Raw genomic sequence first — 25,212 nt, 5'->3', positions numbered from 1 at the left:
TTCTGTGTATTGGGGGGTTGGGGGGGAACACGCGCCTCTTATTTGTATGCACTGAAAAATCAGAGATAAAATTCATCCTAATAAAATTCCTTCATTCAATTTTGAAAGTCAGTTGGCCTTTGGGATACGTGGTGACTCAGTCGATTAATCATCTGCCTTTGGCTCAGGTCATGATCCCAGGGTCCTGAGCTCGAGTCCCTCATCGGGGCTCCTTGCTCAGCGAGGAGTCTGCTTCTCCCTCTGCCTGCCGCTCCCCCTGCTTGTGCTCTCTCTCTCTGACAAATTAATAAATAAAATCTTTAAAAAGAAAAAAGAAGAGAAAGAAAGGCAGTCAATTGGCCTGTGAAATTTTACTGTAAAACTCACCATAACGTTCAGTAACTCAGTGCTAGAGAGGCAGCTCCAGGCAAGAATGTGACACTCAACACAATCAGGTGACACCAAAACACTACAGAGCAAGGCGATTATCTGTATTGTTTTTAGCTTATAGCTCTAAAAAATAAATTGGAGTGACTATCATTACTGTGATTTTATCCATTCTCTATCTTTGCTGCTTTAGTATTGATTGAATACCAAGGTATTAGGAATTTGATCTAGTCATTAAAAAGAAATCCTTTGCCTCTTGGTTCATAACTATGTCTCCTATCATTTAAGTATGTTTTTTCCCCCATGCTATTATATCTCGTCATTTCTCGCCCACCCTGGGAGAGAAGATAGGTATCGTACTTAGCAGGTGTTCACATTTTATCATTATAATGTCACAGTGGTGGTGAACAAAACCAGGCTTTCTATAAGAGGTGAACTTTGATGGCCATATTGAAAGGAAATGATGGATAATGAATAGAAACGACCGCATGAAGACAGGAGAAATGATCAGAAAGGAGGAGAGGGCAAGAACCCTGGCAAAGACGAGAAAGTCAGGGAGCTCATTTGGTGCCCTTTCTAGAGACTGAGGAGAAAGATATTTATCCAATAAATATCCTTCTGGGCAGATCATGACAGATTTTTTCATTTTAACCTCATCCCCACTTAACCATAATGTATAAATATTTTAAATGATCAGATGTTAGAATGTTAATGTACACGGAAACGGAAGGTGTAGGGCTAGAGAAGTTCATGTTCACCTAACCACGGGTCCTATTCAGGAGCAAGAGCAGAACGGCTAGGGTTAAACATCACTTTCAGACCTCTCACTTTTAAAAGAATTCCTTCTTCCTATGACAGCATGTCCTTCCCCTTTGGTCTTAGTGTGTGGATAAGTAAGAAACTCTAAAAATGGGCTAAGACAATTTGCCAGGGAAAAAACTAAGTCATTCCACGTATCATAAAATAATACACAATATCTTAACTTTTTTTCTACAGCAAGCAACATTCCACCAACCGTTTCTAATGAATTAATCTCAATTGTTATATAGCAAACACTTCATTGGGAAAAAACACAGTATTTAATGCTGAAACAGAAATAGGTTTTGTAGTAACTATTTATTTCCTGTGTCTTAAGAAAAAAATAGGTGAATCTCAATTTCCTTGACTGCTCAAAATATATGTTCAATACATTGACCCAGTAATACACTGAATAATGTAAGGTCATGATCTCAAATAAAAGAAAATAAATAATGTAATAAATTGAAAAATATAAGGTAATGACTTCAAAGTACCAGAGTAGCTTCCAAAAGAGGACACTTAACAACCAATTGACCCCTTCAGGCTTAGAAAACAAAGGCTGTTAGTATAAATGTGAAAGAAATTTAATTTTTAACAAGATTCCTCTAGATTTTCATCTGTTAGTGGTCGCCATTAAACAAAAACCAAAGTTTATGTTTATGATCAAGAACCAATAGTGACTGAAATTTAACTAGAATACAATTATAAATTCTGCCCACATTATTAAAACCTGATTTAAAATAAGACTAGTGATAATGTGATGTTAACTCACAGGTACACCAAAAACAAAACAAAAACACTCTTTCATGGTATTGTGTTCCACATGCAGTGAACAAATTAATGCATCATTTTTTTTCTACAGGAAAACTGAAGACTTTAATAGCAAACCCTCCAAGGTCAAAATGAATACAGGTATGCTGTCTCTGTTAGTTTTAAACTCTTTAGACTTGCTCTTTAAAAATCATCTTGGCCCCAAATCATTAAGTTAGTACTCTACTGATCTGATTAGTCTAAATTCATTACCTGATTTCCTTGTTTTTGTGCTCCAATCCTGTGGCTATCAAAAGTAGAATTTTCTGTTTTGCTATCTACTCTTAACTCCCTTTTTCTATAACCATATCTTGAAATTAACTCCTATAAGCCCTAAGAAAATGCAGCATGTCATTTGATGCATACATTTGAAATTTCTCACTTAAAATAGGCTAAATGCATAGGCAAAGTGTTCTAGCAGAAAATATTTAAAATTCCTCTTTCTATAAACACTTTATGTTAACAGTGTTAGCAGACAGAGTGCCAAAGCTTCATATGAGATCAGCTTAATTAATCTAGACATAATACACATAAAGGCATAAGCTTTATATTTTTAGAATGAGAACGGTATCTCCAACTAGCTTTCCCCCCCCCCCCAACATTGAGGTCTCTGAACTCTATATTATATACAGGTTAATTGTAACAGTGTTTGTGACACATGTTAGGTACATATACATTTTTTTTCCATAGTAGAAATACTTTAACTTATATTTTCAACTTTCCCTCTGTAATTGTTATAGTCTCTATCAAGTAATTCTGTAAAACCTTCTCACTGAAATTCTGTAACCTGAGTTCTAAAAATACTATTTCCTATCCACAAGTGATCACTGGAAAATTATTTTAGCCAGTTACTCCATGGCAAAGGAGAAAGCGTAGTCCAAGATACTTTCTCACATCAAGCTGCTTGCCTTTTGCTGTCTCTTGTTAGCAAAATGCCCCAAGGGAAGATTCACAATCATTGGTGAGAACCAGTATCTAATCCCTAGATCAACGGTAGAGACATGGACACTTGTCTTTGTCCATGATTCTGTGGCTTCCCCCAGCAGAAACCTGTGGTAGTTGACCTCAGAGAACCATGGGTCAGCTGGCCCCCGAAGATGCAGTTTTAAATGTGGAGAGCAATGGGCAAGATGAGGATATCGGACATAATAAAATATGTAAGGAAGGCTTAGAAATCAAGAAAAATGATAACCCCAGAAATGGACCAAGTAATGGCATCTGGACAATTGGAAATGTGGCAGGTAGACAGGGGAAATGAAAGCAGAAATACTATTAGGCAAAGGGATTGAAGAAGGCAAAAAGAATAGAGAGAACACAGCTGATCAGGAGAAGTCATGGTGCAAAGTCACTCCAGTAGAATGTGCACAAGAGGAAGTTATACTCACTGGGTGTTCTCGGGCATCTTCCCACAGATTCGCGTTGAAGCTAACCTCCCAGTATCCTTCATTTTGTGGAGTGCTGACTTGCCTTTATATTAACGCTGTTAACGACAGGGGTATAATATGTGATTATACTAAATATGCCATATTCATTACAATGCATTCAATAATTAATCTTCGTTGTCATAGAATGTAAGCCCCAGTAGCAGAGTAGGCAAAGAGAAATTTGGACATTTGCTTAGGTCTCTGGGGTACTTGAGACAAGTTACTGCTCCAACAGCATGAATGTAATTCTCAAAAGCATGCTCTCATTTAAAAGGAGTGAGCTCAGCTCTCTATGGAATGCTAATTTCCATAGTTATTTTGCTTGTCTGAGTGAATTTACACAAGTATATGCATATAAAATAAGATATTCAAACATATGCATACAAAGTTGATTTAAAGTGACTGGAAACTTTCGTTTAAAATTCCAAAGTAATACGCTAATGTTGCTATAAAAACATACCACTTTAAAAAAATTTTAAAAAAATACATATATATATTGCTGTAGGAAGTTGAAGAAAGCATTGTTGCTATATCTACAAAATGAAGTGGAGATTAGCTCCTAAATATCTGTACATAAAACTGGTCTTCATTGTCTACCTATCAATCATTAAAGAAGTATGTTACTATTTCAATGTCCATGCGTCAGTCACTAAAGTTTTTGAAAAAATAGTCTTCTAAGTTAGCTTTTTCATTTTTAGTCCAATACAGTATAAAAGAGCCAAAGAAATGGGATTCATTTTTCATACAAATGTATCTAAACAATGTATAGAAATATACAAAACATGCTGTATTTCCTTTCTTAGGACTTGTGAACTTTTATTTTCTAAGGAAAACCTTAGCTATTAAAGAAAGGAAGGAGAGAAGTCATCAAATAACGCATAGTGTGTGATTTACCCAGGAGTGCTTCCCAGCAGCTGGAAACAGCTCCTGGAGGCCTACAGCTGGATGCAAAAGTGTCCACTTTGCAGGCCGTGAATGAGTGTGAAGCTGAGAATAGCATCAGGATTCTTTAGGATGACCTCAAGTGTGCAAGACAGCATCCTCATTTTGAGATCTTAAAAAAATATCTTCAAAGAATAGCAGAGAGTACCAACACCTAAGTAAGGAGAAACAGAATAGAATAGATTTTTCTCTTCTAGCAATTTCACAAACGTCTCAACTTTTCAAGGGGAGCTCTGTATTAAACGTTAATAAAAACTGATCCCCATTCATTTTATGTAGGTCTTAGAACTGCTTAGAACACAGAAATTGTTTAACACAGAGGTTCCTATCCTTTGTTTTCCAGTGCCAAGATATCTTAGTAATTTTTAGCCATACTCTCAAGCCAAAAGAAATACCTAACTGTTCTATTTATTAAGTAGTTAAGTGCAGACAACTTAATAAGTACTCATGTTCTACCAACTGAGAAGCAATTCGAAAAAAATAATACACTTCAATAAAAAGACAATCATTTTATTTTATTCTTTATAACCACAGTTACTTACTAACGGGTTGTATGTGCCTGTTGGACACACCCAAACTTCTCGGACTGTGGAATTCGAGCATACATCACCACTCTCTTCTGGTGCAAAATTATTTTCAGAGGGTACTTTGCTCTTTGCCACAGTGATCACCAAAACCCAGGTTTTCAAAGATGTAGTATCATGTAAAGGAAGACAGCACAATTTATCGCGTCGAAAATGGGAACTAGCTCAGGCTAGTGGTTCATGCAATGTCTGAGAGGTAGCACCGTGTTCTCCTCAAGGACATAAAGGATCCTCCCAAACTCTTGTCAATCTCCTGATGGCCCAGGGTACCTCAGTGCAATTTTGGAATCATGAGTTTAACCTGTGACTCTGAAATCTCCTCATTGTGAATTTTTTCTTTCTCATTCCTGCTGGTTTTCAGATGTTCAGAGTTAAAAGAACCAGAAAATAAAATTTCTTAAGGTCAGTTTCCACTTTCAACAGCCTTGACTACACAGTCCTTTCAGACCGTTGATAGCTGCTACCACTGACATCACCTTCACTTTATCTCAAACGCTCCTCCCTTGTAGCTATGTTTTTTGGGGGTATTTTTTTTTGCAGTTTGTTCAAATCCTATTGGTGCCTCTCTTAAAGTTATCTTTAGTATTGTATGTTTCTACCATTTATGTCTTTCTATGTATGATCTTTGATTTGATTTCACGTCTGTTGCTTCAAATCGTTTTTCTGTATTAGTTATTGTCTGCATTAGGAAATTGTTATTTTAAACATGTATTTAAGAAATTACATTTTGACATGAGAATCATTCTACCAATTTTAAGTTCTACTGACCTTCCTGCTTGTGATCTGACCAATAATTCATTCAAATCGTAGCTCCAAGCACTCTTAAATTCCCTCACTTCCAATAAACAAAGTGGATACTTTTAAGAAATAAAGAAGAAGGGGGGAAATGAGAAAACACGTGGCAATATGTAATGATTATGTTATCATATTGGTGGTTATATTATTTGTTTTTCTTGTTCTAACTTTGAAAAAGAATTCAATTTCACTTGTTTTCATTCCAGGGGAATGAGCAAAACTATTTATTGCACATTCCATATACAAAGGAATGTGGGAATGAAATTGGAATCTGTTCATAAATAGAACACGAACCTTCTAATTTTAGAAGTCTAAGCTTCTCATATCACATTAAAATAGCTGATGCACATTCACTTCTTTTATTTCACATTGCGATTTGCATAAAGTGTTAAGTATATAAATCCTCATATACATGTTCAAAAGTACAAAAACAATATAATTTTTTAAACATTGGTCATTTCAATACTGTATATATCGATATTGCCTTTGATTCCAAATAAGCTAATTACTTCCACAACAATAATAACTATGAGAAGACAGAATTTCTATAATATATATATGTTTCTTTATGAATCCTATGTATCAAATATACCATGCCTGTATCAGTTAGTAACTTTTACTTCAAGAAGTGATTCCAGCTACCTTTAGGAATCATAAATAGTTAAAATACAGTAAAATCTAGATGATGGATACAAAATATGTTATACCATAGCTCTCAATACTGAGTCAAGACAGGTTGTCCCTAACCCTAAAAGCTACTCACACTGCTTATATATTTAATATTAATTGAATTTAAATGGTATGAACAACATTGAGTTCTATAGTTGTGTTTTCATTAAAGAAAACCCATAAAATCTAAAGTATAAGATTTTTAACTAAAGCACTGGCATCTATTTCTAGGACAGACCCCTGTTTTTTTGTTCTGTTCTGTTTGTTTTAGTTTGGGGTGGGTGTAAAATTTTCAGATGTATCCCATGGTTACTAATCCTGACCGTTCATCTTCTTCATGGATGTCCGGCACATTCCACTTAAAATGCATGATACTGCATGTGCTTTCTCCTTTGCTCTGGCCTCTGCTATGTCATTTTTTTGCTTTCAGATAGCGGTGGGTGTGCTCGCAAACGTGCCGCCATGTCTGTTACATTAACATCTGTGAAGAGAGTGCAAAGTTCTCCAAACCTATTGGCTGCAGGTATAATATCGCTAACTCACAGAATGTCACAATCCAATGGCTTTATCTGACCTTTCTCTCTTTCCAGAGTTATCTTGTCTGGATGATGAAAGTAGCTGTAAATATCTTCCTAATGCCCTACGAGTTCTTATTTTTCTTGTCTCAAGAATAGCTCCTATCCCTTCGGACTGTTTTTGTTCTAAAAATAAAAAACCAAAGGAAACTGATATCCTATTAAAAAAAATTAAAGAACTAATTAAAAACAACAGTCACCTGCCAAAAATATGTTGAGGAACAACTGTGAGTGGAAGTTTTTGTTCTCATGAACTAAATTACTATAATAGTTAAGATAACTCACAGGTGCTTTAGTTGTGTTTTTTTTTTTTTAATCTAAAAATTGCTGGGGTGGGGACACAGCGGGGCAGGAAAAGGGTTTTGCAGGAGAGTGAATTGATATTAATTCACTTCTTTGCCAAAGGTCACAAACAATGTGATAAAATACTAGTTTTGAAAAAGACCTTAAAACTCCTTTAATCCAATCAGCAGACCCTTCTAATAAAAATTTCTAAACGTCTTGGTCCAGTTAAGATTAGCACATAACCATATGTATATATATAGATAGATTAGCATATAACCATATATATATATATATATATATATATATACACACACACACACACACACACACACACACACACCTGTGGAAAGTAATCGGAGTGTGATATTTCGGCATCCACGGAGGTGCGTCTCTTTATGACCTACACCTGTGGGTACAATCTGCACCCAGAGGGGTTCCTGCTGTGAAGGATCAAAGTGAACCCAGCAACCCCTGCGGCTGGAGGCCCTGAAATAGGTCCATGCCTTCTCATGACTAGTTGGTTGGTTGACTGGTTGGTTAGTTGGTTTGATTGTGGGTTGGTTAGTTGGGGTTTCCTTGTTTTTTATTTACAATATTTGTGGGTTTGGGAGAAGTTGGAGAGAGATGGAGAGTGTTTATATAATTTTAATTCACACTGTGCCTAGCAGTGTCTTTTACACACATAAATTTAGTAGTTAATTAATACTGAAGATGTCCTTGGTTAAAGCCACTTTGATCCTAAACTAGGCAACCATTTGAGGAAAAAAACACGCTTTCCTGTGTAGAATTCCCACCCTTACCCACCACACCTCCAGTTCACAAATGGATTTCAATGTTCAGGTTTAAATTCCAGTCCAGGTGGTTCCATAATATGGTGCCTTTTTAAAAACACACATTGCATTGCAATGTATATAGTATGATATCATTTTGGTTAAGAAAAATCTCTATATATGTATTTGTACGTTTGTTCGTGTGTGTATGAGCACAGAAAAATGTTAGAAAAACTCAAATGTGTTTATATTGGATACCTGAGGGAAATGGGAATGAAGGGAAAAAGAAAACAAACAAATAAATTGATTAAATAAATAAATAGAATTCCAGGGCCAGGTAATTGGAATGTCGAACCACAAATATCATTAATATATCAACCAAGTAAAATTCTGTCCCCAGGCTACTCAGATGTGGACCATCTGAGTGGACCGTCTAAGGAACGTGGCACTATTTCAACAATGCCAAATTGTTATGATTTTACCAAAGTAACCATGAAAGAAATAACAGTAGATTGAAATAGAGATTGCCATTCCAAAGAGTCAAAACTAGAATATCAATTTCATATCACTCAACTTAGTGGAAAAATTTTAATGCTTCAGAATCAAAATAACAGAAAAGATTTAATACTTTAGGAATATGAAATAATGTTTAGTAGTAAAAGAATGTAATGGCTCTGGACCATTTAAACTTTTATATCACTCAGAATAAGATTTCTAGAGAATGAAGTCCCTTGAACTTTGTTTTTTGTTATATGAAAAGTGGATCTCTTTTGTATTAATTAGACACATAAGATATGATCCCCTTTTCGAGGAAGATTTAATTACATTTTGAAAAAAGAAATCAGCCTCTTTATGACTCTTATGTTATATGGTAGTCTTTACAAGAACCTATTTGACGCAGTGTCTCTTTGTGAATCAAAGGGAGATTAGTAAATATTTGCTACATTAGATATTATAAAAATAAAACAGCCTTTCAGTAAAAGACCACCTCCACAAAGGATTCTAAGCTTCCCTCCGTCCCCTCTCAGGTCACAAAGTCAGTAAGAGCTGCTTCTCATCAATTATTTGTCCCTTAAATCAGTGTGTCTTTGTCAACCCTTTAGAAGTAAAGTCCCAATTGACAATTCATAGCACACCCTGATGTTTTCAACCTAAGCTAGAACCACAGCAACGACTATGTTGACCATTTTATTTTACCAAAACACTTGGCAGTCTAAGATAACACTGATATGGTAGTATGCTATGGTGACCGGGTCCGGCCAACACCACCCATGTGTTTTACACGTGTCCTTGGGAAATGTCATCTTGTACCTCAAGTTTCCTTTAAAAAAAAAAAAAAAGAAAAGAAAAGAATCGATTTGTCATTTTCCTACCTCTCTGAGAGCTTAATCATTTCCCAAACTCACAAGGATTAGTCATAATTAAATAAGAGTAAATGAAGAAAAAAAATAAAAAGGCTTATCACAGTACTTAGAAACACAGTAGGCATTCAATTACTTGACTTGAATTAATATGTTAAATTAATTCTTGGAAAGCATTTGAGCTCTTTAAAGAAAGGAGCTAAAAGAATTAAAGTCAACATAATTTTCAAGAGAAGCATAGTTTATAATGTCTAATATACCATATCAGTTAAAAGGAATTTAAAGAAAAACTCAGAGTAAAGATTATAATGTAACAGGTACCACAAACACAGCTACATAAAAATCGTGATTTTGGAATCATAAAATCGGAAAGGACCTTTGAGGGCATCCAGCCCAATCCCCAGACTGAGCCAGGAATGCCTTGCCAACTTCTGTGACACGTGTCTCCCACCTTGCCTGGACATAGGGAACGTTCATTGTATCTGTGAAGAAGCTTATAGTTCCTAATTCTCACAGACCCTATTTATATTCACATGCAAAATAGCCAGGGAATGATAAATCTGTCCCACTTATTCATTCTTAAATATTCAGAGAAGCAATGACCATCAATTAAAGACTGCCAGAAATTAAAGGCTCTGATCCCTAGAATTTTCACAAGTGAACAAGATACTGGGCAAACCAGTTTTGCCATGACTCTCTCATCATTTACATGCTAGACCTTTTTTTTTAAAACAATATTCTCTTTACTTGACATGGTTCCAGGATGCTTTCTGTTACCTGCTCCAAACCACACTTGTCCCCACTTCCTAAGCTTTCTTGGCAGAAATTAAATAAAAGCAAGTCTATCGTGAATAGTAATCATGTGGGATGGTATTTATCTTTCAATGCCCCTGAAGAATTGTAATAAAATAGCAAATCAGGACTGGGTGTATAAAATATCTATAACTGGTTTATGTTAAAAAAAACAAATGTTGTACATTTGAGTATCCTGAAGAGACCACCTACTTAAACGTAGATTTTAATCATTAGCATAAGACTCATTAAATACGGGTTCATCCTGAAGTTTTAATCCATGACCATTTTTCTCCCTTCTCCTTGCTCATAATTCTACACACTGTGTCTACAATGTTAAGCAGGGCTCAGTAGAGTTCATCCTTATTATTCTTTTAATTCGAATGTAATTTTAAAAGGTAACCATTATTAATAGCTCATATTTCTTTAGCAGAGGAACAGTTTCATTTGGAAATCCCTGGGCCCAGTACAGGGGGAGAGAGAAGTCTCTGGTAGAGCCCAGAGTGACTGTCCTCTGAGTCTTGAACTTAATGTTTATCCCACTGTAGGTTTCATCGTCTCCAATGTGGTCACCAGTGGGAAGAAACAGAACTGCCCCTCTACAAACTATCAATTAAAGGGAGTTTATTTCAATTGTCCTTCAAATCTGCTCAATCAATATACCTTCCTCTTCTACACCGAGTCTACACCACCTCCATCCCCAGCATTTACCCACACACCATTCTTTACGAGCTCACTTTTATCAAACTAAGAGTGAAATAAACTCCCTATTCCTAAGCAAATAATTATAATATAAATAGTAATTATTCATGCTGCTTCCCTTTTCACCGCCATTCCCTCGGGTTCCAAAACATGTTTTTTGTCCACAAACAGAATGTGACACGCAGGTGGTCACGACATCTCTCTTCCCAAGTGCCCCACAGCAGAATTCTAACGATTACTCCGTATTGCTACCCTGTTTGTTTTCTTTATAGAGTCCTCATCATTATTTAAGTGATTGAGAATTTCAATCACTTCTGCTTCCAGTAAGTCCTAAAATTAGAGTCTAGTAAGCATTCCACATATAATCTTGAAAGTTATTTTTTACTTTGTGGTACCCATTTTATTACCCCGATTTTAGGTTCACTGGAGATAAATTCCGTACTAAATTAGCCATTATCATAAAGGATGCAGATTTGTTAGTCTTCCCTAACTCACCTGAGCTGGACACATGGCAATGTACTCTGTGTTAATTCATATTTCTTCTTCTTCCTTTGATTTGGAAAGAATATCAAATATTTTATCTAAAAGTCGAACTCTCATTTCTCAACTCATTTTTATCACTCCAAATTCAGGTGCTTAGATTTCAAAATATCCCATAAACATTAGAAAGAAAATGAAGAGTTCTTTTTACATGTAACATCCATGTTCTATTAGGCATTGAAATACAGCAGTTTAATAATGGTTTCGGGGACCCTGGGGGAAGAGTCCAGAATTGGATAAAAGATCAGGCTGGATGACCCCCAAGGTCCTTTCTAAAGTTCAGGCTTTATGATTCTACATGAAGTTGACCATGTGGTATAAAAGAACCAAGCAATACAAATCGATTACTTCAAGTGTTCGTAAGTTACAGAAGATTCTTGAATGTATAATTTGAATAAAACCGACAGTCAATATGTCATCGAGCCACTTTCCAGCTGCATTGTCAAAAGCAATTTATTAATACTGAAACTCATTTTCCACAGCTTACTGCAAGACAATGGAATATATTGTAACAGCTCTTTCGCATTTGAATACAAAATGACCATTTTAGCAATAAGGAGAAAATTCAAAGTCTAGAGTAGAGAATGAATTGAAAATATCACATAGTATGGTAGAAACAAGTACACTTTCTTAAAGCATAAAAAAGAAATGCAAACTATAAGAAATCGATCGCTGTCTAACACAGGAGTTGAGTATGGTTAGTAACACCGGAGCACTAAAAGCTAAGTATCTGGTGTTGGTTTAATGCTTGGAGAAACAGTCACTGCTTACAAACCAGATCCTTTAATTTGGTATTTTAAAACTCATATATCCAGCTTAGGCAATAATAAGATAGAATTACATGGCTGCAATATCATCGAAGGAAAAAAATCAGTGTTTGTTATATGTGTTAATTACATATTATGTTTAATGAATGATACTCTCATTGAAATCAAAATAAATGCACAAACCTCCCGGTTAGTAGATTTGATTTACTTAGCGTTTTAGAAATGAAATAATGTTTGCAAAAAAAAAAAAAAAAAGTGGATGTGGTTTTTTGCCAAGTGATCTTTACTGGGTCGTTCATTTCTTTTTCCCTAGTATTAATTTCAACATTTCTTTTTCTTTTAGGGCGTGATTCTCAGTCACCAGACTCAGGTACAGAAAAGCTACTCTGAATAATCATTACATTTGTTCTGAGTTTTTCTTAACATATCCGTAGTCACACTGTTGACCTCGTAGTAAACTTCAATTGCATATCCAGTTATGTCTATTAAACTAAATTTAATATAAAAAGAAATCTTCAATTTTGGAAATAAAAATAAATTTTACCCCCCCAAAAATGTTAAAAGTGAATGTAGATATTTTTGTATCCAATTTGTTTTCCCTTAATAAAAGCTTGGAGATCTTACAATGATCGAAATCAAGAGACACTGAATGGAGATGCTACATATTCCTCTCTTGCAGCAAAAGGTTTTAGAAGCGTTCGACCAAACTTACAAGAAAAAAGATCACCAACTCAGGTAATCCAGCACGCTCTTGTCTACTGTGTTATTCTAAAGCATGTTATCAGACTACCACTTTAGAGCCTCTTCTCTAATAACATGTGCATATTTAGGTAATGTTTTATCTTCAATATGTTTTGCTTTTGTATTTGTATTCCTTGGCAACCATATATTTAAAACATAGAAGACAAGTTTTAAGTTCAAAACAGGCTTTGTGGGTTTTTATTTTTAATTCAGGTCATAAAGGTAGATCGTTTCCAACATAAGGTTTATAGTATTTTCTAATTCTTAAAATGCTGTCAGCTGATGCTTTGGATTTCAAAGTTATGAGGTCTGCAATATGTTATTTATTCCATAAACATGAGCTATGCAACTGTTTATTATATTAACTAAAAGAACTCTGTGTTGGAGATACTAGTAAAATTGTGCCCCAAACATGAAACGTGTTATCGAAACAATGTGACTAAATATACAGGACTTATATCTCGAAGTCTAAAAATATGCCAAGAAAACCCATATTCATTTTTAATATAATTTTCAAGAATATAGATGGAGACAAACTTCATAATGTATTCTCTATAAAAACTATTTTCTCCCAGAGAGCAGCTATTGATAATAAATTCAAATGCATTCTAAATGATCATTTAATCTAGCCAACAAAATGTGTAGAATAATAAGAATGTATGACATTGCTTTACTTTCTTTAAGGGTAAGGTTGACACTGGTTTCTATAATGACTAACTCTGACTTTCTCTCTGTTTTTCCTTCAACGTTATTTCTCTCTCCGGATGTTTTTGGCAATCCAGGCACCCTTTCCACCACCCAGAAAAGAGAGCTTTTGTAGCTCTTTGATAACCAATCACACAAAGGGTGACATTTTAGACCAGTTAGTAACTAACACACAAACTCCCTCCTGTACAAAGTACTTTACTAACAAAAAACCTCTTGAGGGAACTATGTATTCTAATGATGACTCCAACCAGACAATTGTATATTCAGAAGAATCTAACACAACTGTGTCGTATACACAAAAAATCACTAACCCACTACCAGCAGCAGCCAGCACAGGTCCCCTACCAAATGCTGATATCAGCACCCCTTTTCTACAAGAGGACTACATGCAAGATTCTCAGACTCGAAGAGTTTCTACATTGAAACTAATCCATAACCAGGACCTAGGAAGTAGTGTCCACTTTAATACTCCACGGTTTTCCCAACCTGCAGAAGTCCCGTCATTTCTCAAAAGGCCTTGCTCACCACCCCCTAACCCAGTGCCTGAGATACACACAGCATCTCTTTCCATTCAGATAAATCCTGTTTCAGGACATGATCCTGAAAGCCACAAACAGCTACCTGAGCTTTCTCCAGAGACTACAAAGATACCTCCTCTGCAAGAGAGACAAAAATCTGCAGTTGCTGCGGCCTCTCAGTCCTCAGACTGCCGGGTGGTACATTACACTTTCCAATCTCTTCTTACAGGTGTTCAGTAGAGACCCTAACCCTTTTGGTTTGGGCTTCTTATATAACCTAATGCTTTGTAGCTTCAAGCAGGAAGGGAAAGGAGAAAGAAACCGTCTTCCTCATCTTCCTACTTAAAACCCCACTAAATTCATCAATAAACTTCTAGATATCTTTTAATTAAAAAAATAGTAATATATACCAATGTGTATATATGTATACATATATATGTATGTTTGTATATATGCAAACACACAGATCTTTTATCCAGGAATCATGTTCCAAAATTTTTTCCTTCTAAGTATTTATTAGAAGTCATTGATGGATTGGTTATCACTTAAGACTCTGCAAACCACTTCAGTGTTCAAAGTACTTTTAAGTTTTACAGAAATATTTTTTATGCCAGACCTCTGAGTGCCTAGATTTACTTTATTTACATATATAAATTCTCTTAAAATAATTAGCAGTTATAATTCACTTTGGCAGGAAACATGTATTTTAATTCAATCAGCATTTATTTCTTTGTAGCTCAATATTCATTTTCACTGAACCTTCATCTATTTCCACCTTTAAAAATTTATTTCAGAAAGTATATTCATCAATCTTTAATACCCAGACAGGAAGTAACTTTTTATTTCCCTATATGTAAAATTCTTTCATGGAATTGTTCTGCTGACATTTATTCATCATTTAGAAGAGAAATATGTTCCCCTTCGTGGTTTCTGCAAAATGGCATAGTGTTAAGAGCATAAGCTTTAGGGATAAATCGATTTCAGTTCAACTCCATCCCTTTCCCCACCTGTAAAGCAGAAACCTTAAGCTTAGATGATTAAAAAGACAAGTGGATGTTTTCACACTTCTACTAAAATATCTCCTTCATCAGCTAATTGTGATATGCAAAATTAATTCATTAGAGAAATTTCTTTGAATTAAGGTAATATCTTTTGAAGCCCCTATGAAATATGACAACAATAATTATAATAACAACTAACAAACACTAAGAATTTATCATATGCTGGCACTGTTACAACTTATTCGTATTTATTAATAACTTCCACAATCCCATGAGGTAGGGAGCAAAATCAAAACACTACAGACAGTGCTCTGCCAGTGTCAGAGAGCAAACTTAGTTTGTCCCAGGACGCCTGCCTCCAGGAAGCAGGAGTAGGACAAGTCAGAGCAAACACCACCACATTAACAACTCAGGTTACTCATCCAGCATAGTTTGGTTCTTCTCGATGGTTTTATTATGCTTGAAAACCTAAGTTTGATAAGTTTCTTTTTCCGTGTGTTTTGTCACTATCCATGCTGCCCAGAGATAGTTGATTTCATTACATAATCCCCAGAGAATCAGCGTGATCCACAAATTAAGATTTGAGATCCTCTCACTTTATTTCATTCAACAATTATTTATTGGGCATCTACTATGTGTCAAGTCTGATCTAGTCACAGAGCTGTATTTGAAATCATTGATAATTAAAATCTTGCCAGGGAGGGGCAAATATTAATAAAAACTCACATAAGTAGATTACCTACCTCGGAAGGAGTTTATATAAATAACTAAGCAATGCTAAGCAGGGATCTGGGGAGCAGAGTCCATGTTACTTAGATAGCAAAAGACTCCTCACTGAGAAGACAGAATAGCTTTGGAGGGTGAAGCCTGTTCCTGCTAGAGAGACAGCATCTAGTATTAAAGGCTTTAAAGCTGAAGTGTGCTGGGGCTGCTCAAGGAATAGCAAGGAAGCCAGTGGAAAGAAGAGGAAGAAAATGAGGCGTAGGGTAAGCAGATGTGAAGACAGAGGTCACAGAGGCCAGATGACAGCAATCCCTGCAAGCTATTGCAGGATTTCAACTTCTATTCTCAATAAAAATGGGAGTCCTTGGGAGATTTTGAGCTCCCACATGTTCTTTGACTCATCATCTAATTGAATCATTCTGGCCACTCAGTTGAGAACAACCTATATAGGACGGTAAGAAGGAGAGTAGGCAAGGCAGTTACGTGGCTCTTGCAACCATTTAAGTGACAGATGATGGTGGCTCGAAGCAGGGTGGAAGCAATGAAGGTGATGAGAAATTGGATTCTGGATGTATTTTGAAAATGGAGAGAAAAGGACTTCCTGACAGACTGACTGCATGTGGGACATGAGAGAAAGAGAAGATTGACTCCAAGGTGTTAAGCCTTTACAACTAAGAAGGATGGAATTTGCCATCCTTTGTCCATAGAGACAGGACGACTGTGGGTAGAGCAGGTTTGAAGAAAGATCAGAGGTTCCATTTGGGACATGATAAGTTTGAGGTGTCTATTAGATATCCACATGGAGAGGTCGAGTATGAAGTCTGATATAGAAGTCTGGCATTCAGGTGAAGGGTCTAAGTTGGAGATATAAGCCATCAGCCTATAGATGGTTTTGTAGCCAAGAGACTGAATGAGATCAGCAGGGCATGAGTACAGAGAGAACAGAAAGCCGGAGGACTGAGCCCAAGAGCATCGCCGTAATGAGAGGAGGAACCAGCAAAGGAGACTAAAAGGAGTGTCCGCTAAGGGAGGAGTAATCCAGGACCATATGGTGTCCTAAAAGCCCCACTAGGAAAGTGTATGGAGAAGGGATGGTTAACTGCACAATACTGTTGATAGGGCAGGTGTGCCATGACCGTCTGACTTACCCTTGACTTTGTAGTGGGGCCAGAGACTTTCTCAGAATGGGCTTAAGAGAGACCAGGAGAAGAATAATTGGAAAGACATCCTTTCAAGGGGTGATTATTGTAGACCCTTTCATCCAGTTATTCCCCATCCCTGAGTCTCAGTCCTTCATCTGTAAAATGGGGATAATAATGGCATTCATCTCATAGCACTGCAGTGAGGCTTGAATAAGATACTGTATATAAGCAGTTTGGTGTGGAGCCTGCTACACAGTAATCCCTCAATATGTAGTAGTTGTTTTGTTTTGTTTTGTTTTTTTAAATAATATCCTTTTGGGGGTGCCTGAGTGGCTCAGTTGGTTAAGTATCCTACTCTCAATTTCAGCTCAGGTCACAATCTTAGATTCCTGAGATTGAGCCCCAGATGAGCTCAGCTCAGAGTCTCCTTAGGGTTCTCTCTCTCCCTCTACCTCCTGCCCCTGCTCGTTCTCTCTCAAATAAATAAAATGTTTTTAAAAATTAATATCCCTTTTCCAAACTCTGCATCTGTTTGGGAAAAGGAAATATATTGTTTTCAATGATACATTTTTTTATAAGTGGATTGAAGTTTATTTCACCTGACCTGCAGTTTGTTCCAAGATGACAATGTGCTGTCCTTTATAGCACTTTTTCAAAAGGGGGCCTAACATTATTGCAGTTTTGACTTTTTTTTTTTTTTTGGGTAGTAAGAATATTTAACATGAGATCTGTCTACACTTTTAAAAAATTTTAAAGTGTACAACACTGTATCATTAACTACAGCCACAATGTTGTAGGGCAGATCTCCAGAACGTATTCATCTGGCATAACTGAACCTTTATACCTGCCGAACACCAACCCATCCTCCCACACCCACCCCTGTCCCTGGCAACCAGCATTCTACTGTCTGCTTCTCTGAGTTTGACTATTGTAGATACCTCATGTTGAGTGGGACCATGCAATATTTGTCCTTCCGTGACTGGCTTATTGCACTGAGCATAATGTCCTCAAGGTTAATCCACATGACAAGATTTCTTTCTTTCTTAAGACAGAAGAGCATTCCACTGTATGTGTATACCACATTTTCTTTATCCATCCATCTACCGATCCAAGGTGTTTCCACATCTTGCCTATTCTGATATATGTCACTTTTAAGTCTCATTTTCCATGTAAGGGCCTTTCACAATGGTGACCTTTTCATTTTAAATACTTACATTCCACATTCTGGCAAGAGCTCTCATTAAATGCTGAGGTCTATATGCTACACTCCATGAATCAACCCGACATAGGCTCTATTATAAACAAAAATTCTCTACACTGAAAAGTGAAAAGGAAACTTCAGTGTCCTGCCAAGTTTCATTTACTTTTCTTGTTGTTGTTATTATTAAAGTCTGACCATTGGCTTAAGAGGAAAACAGCAACCTACTTTTAGGCATTTTGTTTCTCTCCGTATTTGATAACATACTGCTTTATAAGCTTCATATGCTTAAGTTTTCTTCTTACGAAGTTATGAATAGAGAGAACACAAAATGAGGTGTGTTCCCCTTCTGTTACTGTGGGAACAGATATCCTGTTGCTAAAAATGTCACATTGTTCTTCAATGTCAGATAAGTGAAGGTCTAAACCAGAAGCTTTGAAAAGACAGCAAAAGCTCCACCCTAAACATTTTCCCTGGCATTTGTGAATGCTGTGCCCTTTGATTCGGGAAGATAAACTCGACCCTTCTATTATGAAATAACGTAATCAATCATATGCCAAAGCCCTACTTTCACAGCTGCTGCCGCACATATGTTGGGGACTCAGAGGAGAATTTGTCTCATTGTCATGTAGAAGAAGAAAAGTCACCTCTTTTGCTCCATGGGGTCAAGACTGATAAGTTAAGGAAGGCAGAATCATGAATGAATGTCAGCAGCGTGGAATGATAGGAAAGGTGTAGAATATAGAGTAGGCTTTCTAGACCAAGCCCATCAATACCAGCCCAGATCACTCATGTATGCCGTCAGGCCGGCCAACCAATGTCCCACAACTTCTTCATTGGTCTGTTATGCTATTAGTTGATCAGGTCTCGGGCAATTTCTTCATCTGAGTAAATTTAGGTCATGTGAATATTTGAGTGATTCATCAGTAGAGCATATTTTGGAGCCCGATATGAATTTAGAAATCACCAAGTCTCTCCTCCACAGCACCTCCAAACCAATGAACGTGAGCGTCTTCTTGAATACGCTTAGGCATCGAGAGCTCAGTCACTTTAAGAGGCAGCTCTATAGGGCTCAAGCCATTCTCAGGTCTAATTATGAGGAAGTATTTTTAATACTGAGTCATAATCTGCCTTAACGTCTGCATATTCTTCCCATGGACCAAAAGAGATGAAATTCTCTCCTTTTCTATATGAAAGTTTTCATATTTTTGTTCTCTCTACTCTGCTCTTTGCTTTGTGCAAAGAATTCCTGTGCCTTCTAAGCATTTCAGTTTTTTTTTAATGACTCATTTATTAAGAGCTATGACAACACACCAGACACTGGACTAAGTCCTTACATTTCCACACCTGATTTTCATGACCTTTAGGAGACGGTTTTATTAATGTCCACATTTTACACATGAGGAAGCTGAGGCCCAGGGAGGTAACAGGACCTGCCCCAGTCTGTCTGACTCCAGATCCATAGGTCAACCAGTAGTTCCACTGCCTCTGTTTTCTGATATAACTTGACTCTTGAACCCCATCTTCTGGCACCGTTCTTAACATATGACACCTTCCCATGATTCAAAATCACATTCTCCATCTGAGTACCACAGAGGACTTGAAATTATAGATATGTTTTGTTTGCTTGCTACTGAGTTCATTTTATTTTTAATTTGGCTGCCTTAAGGAGGAACATGCCTTCTCCATCCCACTATGGTCCCACCATTCCTTCTTATCTAATGCCTGGCCCTATCTGCACATTCTGGGCACATTCCTAGCCCAGGGTAGGCACTTGAGTTGGCCAGGCCTGCACACCAATACACCTTATCCACTGCTGACACTCAGCCTTCCTGAGTCTCCTTGCTCCTTAATCCCTCAAGGAGCCCAACCTAGAGTTAGTGATCTCTTTCATCAACAGCAGCCCCTCAGCATTCTGGGTTGAATTCATTTGGACCATGATGTTCAATGATAATCTGAATAACCAAATGCTCTCTCTTACAATATTAAGTGTCTTGGGGTTTAAGTGCTGTCCCTTTCTTTTGTAGAAACCAGGCAGCAACAAACCGGTGTTTCTAGCTCCTCCCTCCCTTACAGTAAACTGAAGAAAGTAAAAACGAACATATACCAATGAAAATTGGTGAACCTTGGCCTGTAGTCAAACACCTTAACCTTACATGTCTTGAAAGATGGAGACCCAAAACAACTAAGATGATTTTCTGCAGTCATTGGTCCATCTGCCACCAGTAGGAAAAAAAAATTGCTCTTTCTTTAAGTTAATTTTTCCTACTCTAAGTAATCCAGATTAACAACATACTTCCTCTCCCCTTTTCAGGCTCTCGCTCCTACTCTTATCATATTTTCCTCAGAGAAACATGTATAATATGGTTTTCTCTCCTGCTATATCTGAGAAAGAATTTCATTAATGAGGAGATCAGGGTGAAAAACTAGTCTAAGACATCGTTTACATTTTTACGGCAGATATTTCAAAGCTTTTGTGTAGGTAGTCTATAGAGTTGATTTTTTTAGTCTTGTCTATAGCAATTTAAGTGTGATATGACTCACCAAGTGTTATTTCGTCTGTTACACACACATATATTAAGACTCAAAATTGTGAACATATCAGGAGACAGTGAGAGAAGTTCAAAAAGCGAACTCGTTCTGCACTCTCTTGGAAGAACCAATGAATGGATAAAGACCATTCCCACACACAGTGCTATACAACCAAACTGATCATATTACCCATGACAATGGTGGTGTTAGAGAGAACAGGCTTGGTGTTTGACATGTAGCAAATCTGAAAGGATACATACAGGGAAGCCAGTCCAGTGAGGGTTACAGTCATTAGATTTGCCTTCTAAATTTGAAGGGAAAAAAACTCCTTTGAGCATATAAGTCAAATCCATTGGCATGATTTATATTACTTAAAAAAAATTTTCACTTAGCATAAGCAAAACTAAAGAGACTCATGGAAAACTCTTTAGTGAAACTGCATTGTTATGAGAAATTCCATGGACGCTATCCTCACCCAAGATAGCTTTATACTTGATTGCATTTGGACCTCTAGCAAGATTCTAACATACTAAATTATAATTATTGTAGTTTCATAAAATTATAGTCTTACTTCATAATAATACAGTTTTACTTTATTATAAAAATTTACTAATAACATGGATTCATTCCTACTAGAATATTTTAAGTTCTGGCTAACTTGAAGATTTCTGTTAGTTAATTCTAGAGATTTTAAAACTGTATACAGTAAAAGAGTATCACTTTTAATGAGTGTGTTTAAACAACAAAAATAATCTTATTAAATAAAAACAGAAAAAGGAAATCTGTCTTTTTACACAGGGTTGGAATTTCTTAGCTTGTTAGATTAAGAACATGCTTTCCAGTATCCACAAACCCCTTAAGTTTATGCAGAATTTTATGTATGAATTTGTGTATTTTTCCTAAGAGAAGAATCAATAGTTTCATCAGATTTTTTAAGGTAGCTATGACAAAGAGAAAGAAATATATTTGATTTTTTAAGTATTCAATTAAAAGTCTGAGAAAAATAATTATGACTTTTTATGAGATCAATAGCCTCTATGACATCAACTGTTATTAAAATCATAGCTGGCCAAGAACCCCAAATAGTACCATTTAAACCTTTACTAGGCAAGATTTCTAAGTTTATACAGTTGTCTTTAATTCATCCCCCCTCCCTGTATTAATGCCCTAGAATACGTCTGGCTATCTGTCTTACAACTGGCACTGCATCAAACACTCAAGAAAACCTCTCCTCTGACGGGGGAGGGGGGTAGGGAGGAGTTGAGAAAAAAAATTTTGTTTCAGAGCTTCCTTTACTCATGATGAGGCTGATGCTTATCGTCATATTTGACTGTGTGGAAAGACATCACAATGGTATGAAGGGATAGTTACAAAACCTGTCATGGGCCATCCACTCTCTTCCTTTCACAGACAACCCCTCCACCATGTTTAGCCTCTTAGGTCACACAGCCTTGGAGGTATTAAACCTTTTGTTTTTCCAGTTTCTTTCTCCTTTACCTGGACATAAAACCAACAGCAGCTCTAACCAACTGGGGTACCTTCTAACCGTCATCTGGGGCTGCTTTTTGTGTCCACTTCATGTTCACACACAGGTACCTCTATTTGTACTGCTCGGATACTTTAAAGTTCAATTCTCTTAGTATCTTACAGTGAAATCAAAAAAGAGATTCACTGAGTGGAAAGGAAACAAATTTCCCTTTCCACTTAATCACTTTTAGTTCATCATTCTTTAGATCTGTAAAGCAGGAAAAAAAATGAGGCGACCTGTTTTACATCTGGGGGACAATTTCCAGGGTGGGGGAGGCAGTAAGGAGAAATCTGCTATAAGATTTTTCTATTGAAGGGAAACGAATTCTCCACCCAATAGACAACCTGATATTTTTGTCGTCACAGGTACCAAACACAAAACTTCTGAGGGAAAAATTCCATTATGCCAGCACTCCCAAAGCTCCCGCCAAAATTACCACGGAGTGCCGTGTGAACACTGGTCTTACTTTCAAAAACACTTACCGGCTTCATTTCTTCATGTTTCCGTGCTTGTTCTGTACTGTGTGCTGGCACCTAATCCCTTGAATGTGTTCCTTAAAGGCTTTGCAAATGCAGCTGACGATAAGGCTGAATAAAGCCTTCTCGGCCACACTGCAAAAAGAGAAGTTTTTATTAACTGGATAATGTGTATCTGTTTTATTCTTCTCTCAAACTCAGCCTGGAAACCAGAACTTAGCTGCCAGTGTGCTGGAGGTAAATGCTTCACAGACACACAGACAAACCGCACCAGAAGCCTCTTCTTCACGCCTTACTTCTGTGGTGCTTTTTCACTGAACCACTTTACCCAACAGTGGCTCCGACTCGGTCACTGACGCCATCACCACCTGCTAACTGGGGGCTTCACAACTGCACAGACCCCTGACCCTCCCACACTGCTTTGTATAAACCCCTTCTCCTTGCTCCTGACCTCCTGACCCACAGCCATACCTCAGGCTCTCTCTACCGACTTGTCCTGCCCCTCTGGAGAGTCCTCCCCTGCCATCCCAGATGAGCTCAGGTGGCTGCCCATTCTGGAACCTTCCCCAGTCGTGGGTCAGAGGTCTGCAGTGACAGGTGGCATCCCCATAACCACCACTGCTGCCAGGCATGCAATCGTTCTTCCTCTCTTTGCCCCCATCGCTTTTCAAACAGATCTCCATGGGCCAAACACAAGGACTGATTGATTTCTTGTCCGCCATCTCGTTTTCCTGCCAAGCATTTTTATTCACATAGGTGTAAATTACTTCTAAACCAACTCCATACAGTCCGTCCAGAAAATCCTTTACAGTAATCCTCATAAGTCTACTTTGCGATGAAAAAGTCAACTGTACTCTCCTCACTCATTTTAAACTCCTCACGGTTGCTAGTTGTTCCAGCTAATGAGTTGTACGGTGATTTGCCGTGATAACATTTTTTATCTCAAAAAAAGTAATTACCTCAGAAATTTAGATAAGTGCACATATAATATGATGATGATTAGATTATAGGGAAAGTTTAAAAATTTTCAAAATTTGAACCCAGTCTTGAATCCTGGTAGGTAACAGTTTGCTTCTGAGATTCATATGAATGTGTCCTGTGGGAATAGTTTGTATATGCATGTTTCTCACATACACAACTGCTGACCGCATGATGCTAACTCGCTTCTCGCTCACTGACAGCTACCTCTTTTGAACCTCTGATTCATTACAGTGGTGAATGCTGTAAATACTCTTAGTCTACATGGCAGTAGTTTCGTCCTCTGATTTTTTGGAATTATTTTTCCTGAGCCGTTCTGGCATAGAAATGTGTGAATTCATTAATGGTTTTATATATCAATAATTTATTTTCCACTTAGAGCAATATAGAAATACTTCCTATACATATGACATCCTTTAAATATGTCTATATGACAAGCTGTCCCTAATAAATGATTCATGAATGACTAAAATGCTTTGAAGTCTTAAAGTGCAGATTTTCAATCACATATAATGGATAGATAATGGCTTCATTTTGAAAAGTACATAACTTTAGGCCAAAAAAAGAAAAAAGGAATGTTTTTCTAAAATTGATCTCATAGCGCAGTTTGAAATAAGCACAGTTAAAAACAAAATTTTAGTTGTGGAACATAGTTTTTATGTTGTGTCAAGGTCATAAACCTGAAAATTTCACTCATGGAGAAATATATGATGAGCCATATGTTTCTCAAGATTGCAATTATAGAAGGTAAAAGATGCTTTTTAGTATCTTTCTTAAATACTTAACAATACTTTAGATGGGGTTTCTTATTCATTCAATGGCTGGGTATAAAACTTTGCCGTGAAATGTTCCAGTTAGTGACTGGGCTAATGAAAAAAAACACCTCCCTTTCCAGAGCACACCCACCTGTCACTACAGCCGGGAGCTCAGCAGGCTGGGCCTCTCCTCATGCTCTCCTGTGTTTTCAATTGTTCTTCACTTTTATAACTTCAAAGAATGGTAGGACCTTTAGCCAAAGATACAGAACAGTGATAGTATATCAATTTATGTACCAACTGATTCAATTTGCTGTTTTCAAGACTTTTCAGGAGCCTGAGAAGCACACGTATAGAGTCCTGTGGGTACAACCAGAACTAACTGTAACTGAACTTAGTTTCAAGTGACAATTGAAATTGCACCTAGGTTCTCCAAGAGATGATTTTCCTAATAATTATTTCACTCTAACAATAAAGTCTTTTCTAAAAATTCTAAAGGTATTATTTCCTTAGTAAACTCCTACTTGGTTTAACGGGATGAAAGCCTAAGTCTATTTGGAGTATTTTTTTTTAACCCATAATCAATGTTACTGAAACCATCAAAATAGGATTCAAGGCAATTTTCCTAGGTTTAGTAACAAAGTAACGTGATGGGTTTTTTTTTTTTTTAAAGATTTTATTTATTTATGTGACAGAGAGACAGCCAGCGAGAGGGAACACAGCAGGGGAGTG

General features: G+C 36.9%; 1 protein-coding gene across 5 annotated transcripts in view; it reads left to right on the top strand.

Annotated features, from left to right (window-relative positions):
• Nucleotides 1-25,212, top strand: part of SORBS2 (sorbin and SH3 domain containing 2) — a 176,299-nt gene that overhangs the window by 79,231 nt on the left and 71,856 nt on the right. For 4 of the 5 annotated variants that reach the window (XM_048226386.2, XM_048226385.2, XM_048226384.2 and 1 more), the window contains exons 2-5: nt 2,027-2,076; nt 6,819-6,911; nt 12,524-12,550; nt 12,791-12,915. In XM_048226386.2, the coding sequence (XP_048082343.1) occupies nt 2,067-2,076; nt 6,819-6,911; nt 12,524-12,550; nt 12,791-12,915 (255 nt within the window). In that variant the 5' untranslated portion in view covers nt 2,027-2,066. Of the gene's footprint in view, nt 1-2,026; nt 2,077-6,818; nt 6,912-12,523; nt 12,551-12,790; nt 12,916-13,703; nt 14,346-22,948; nt 22,985-25,212 lie in introns of all 5 variants that reach the window. The other variant, XM_057303562.1, reaches the window with a different exon arrangement.

This window comes from Ursus arctos, unplaced genomic scaffold (genome assembly GCF_023065955.2).
Source record: "Ursus arctos isolate Adak ecotype North America unplaced genomic scaffold, UrsArc2.0 scaffold_27, whole genome shotgun sequence".
In the NCBI taxonomy this organism is placed as follows: Eukaryota; Metazoa; Chordata; class Mammalia; order Carnivora; family Ursidae; genus Ursus; species Ursus arctos.
This window is presented reverse-complemented; position numbering and strand designations above follow the sequence as displayed.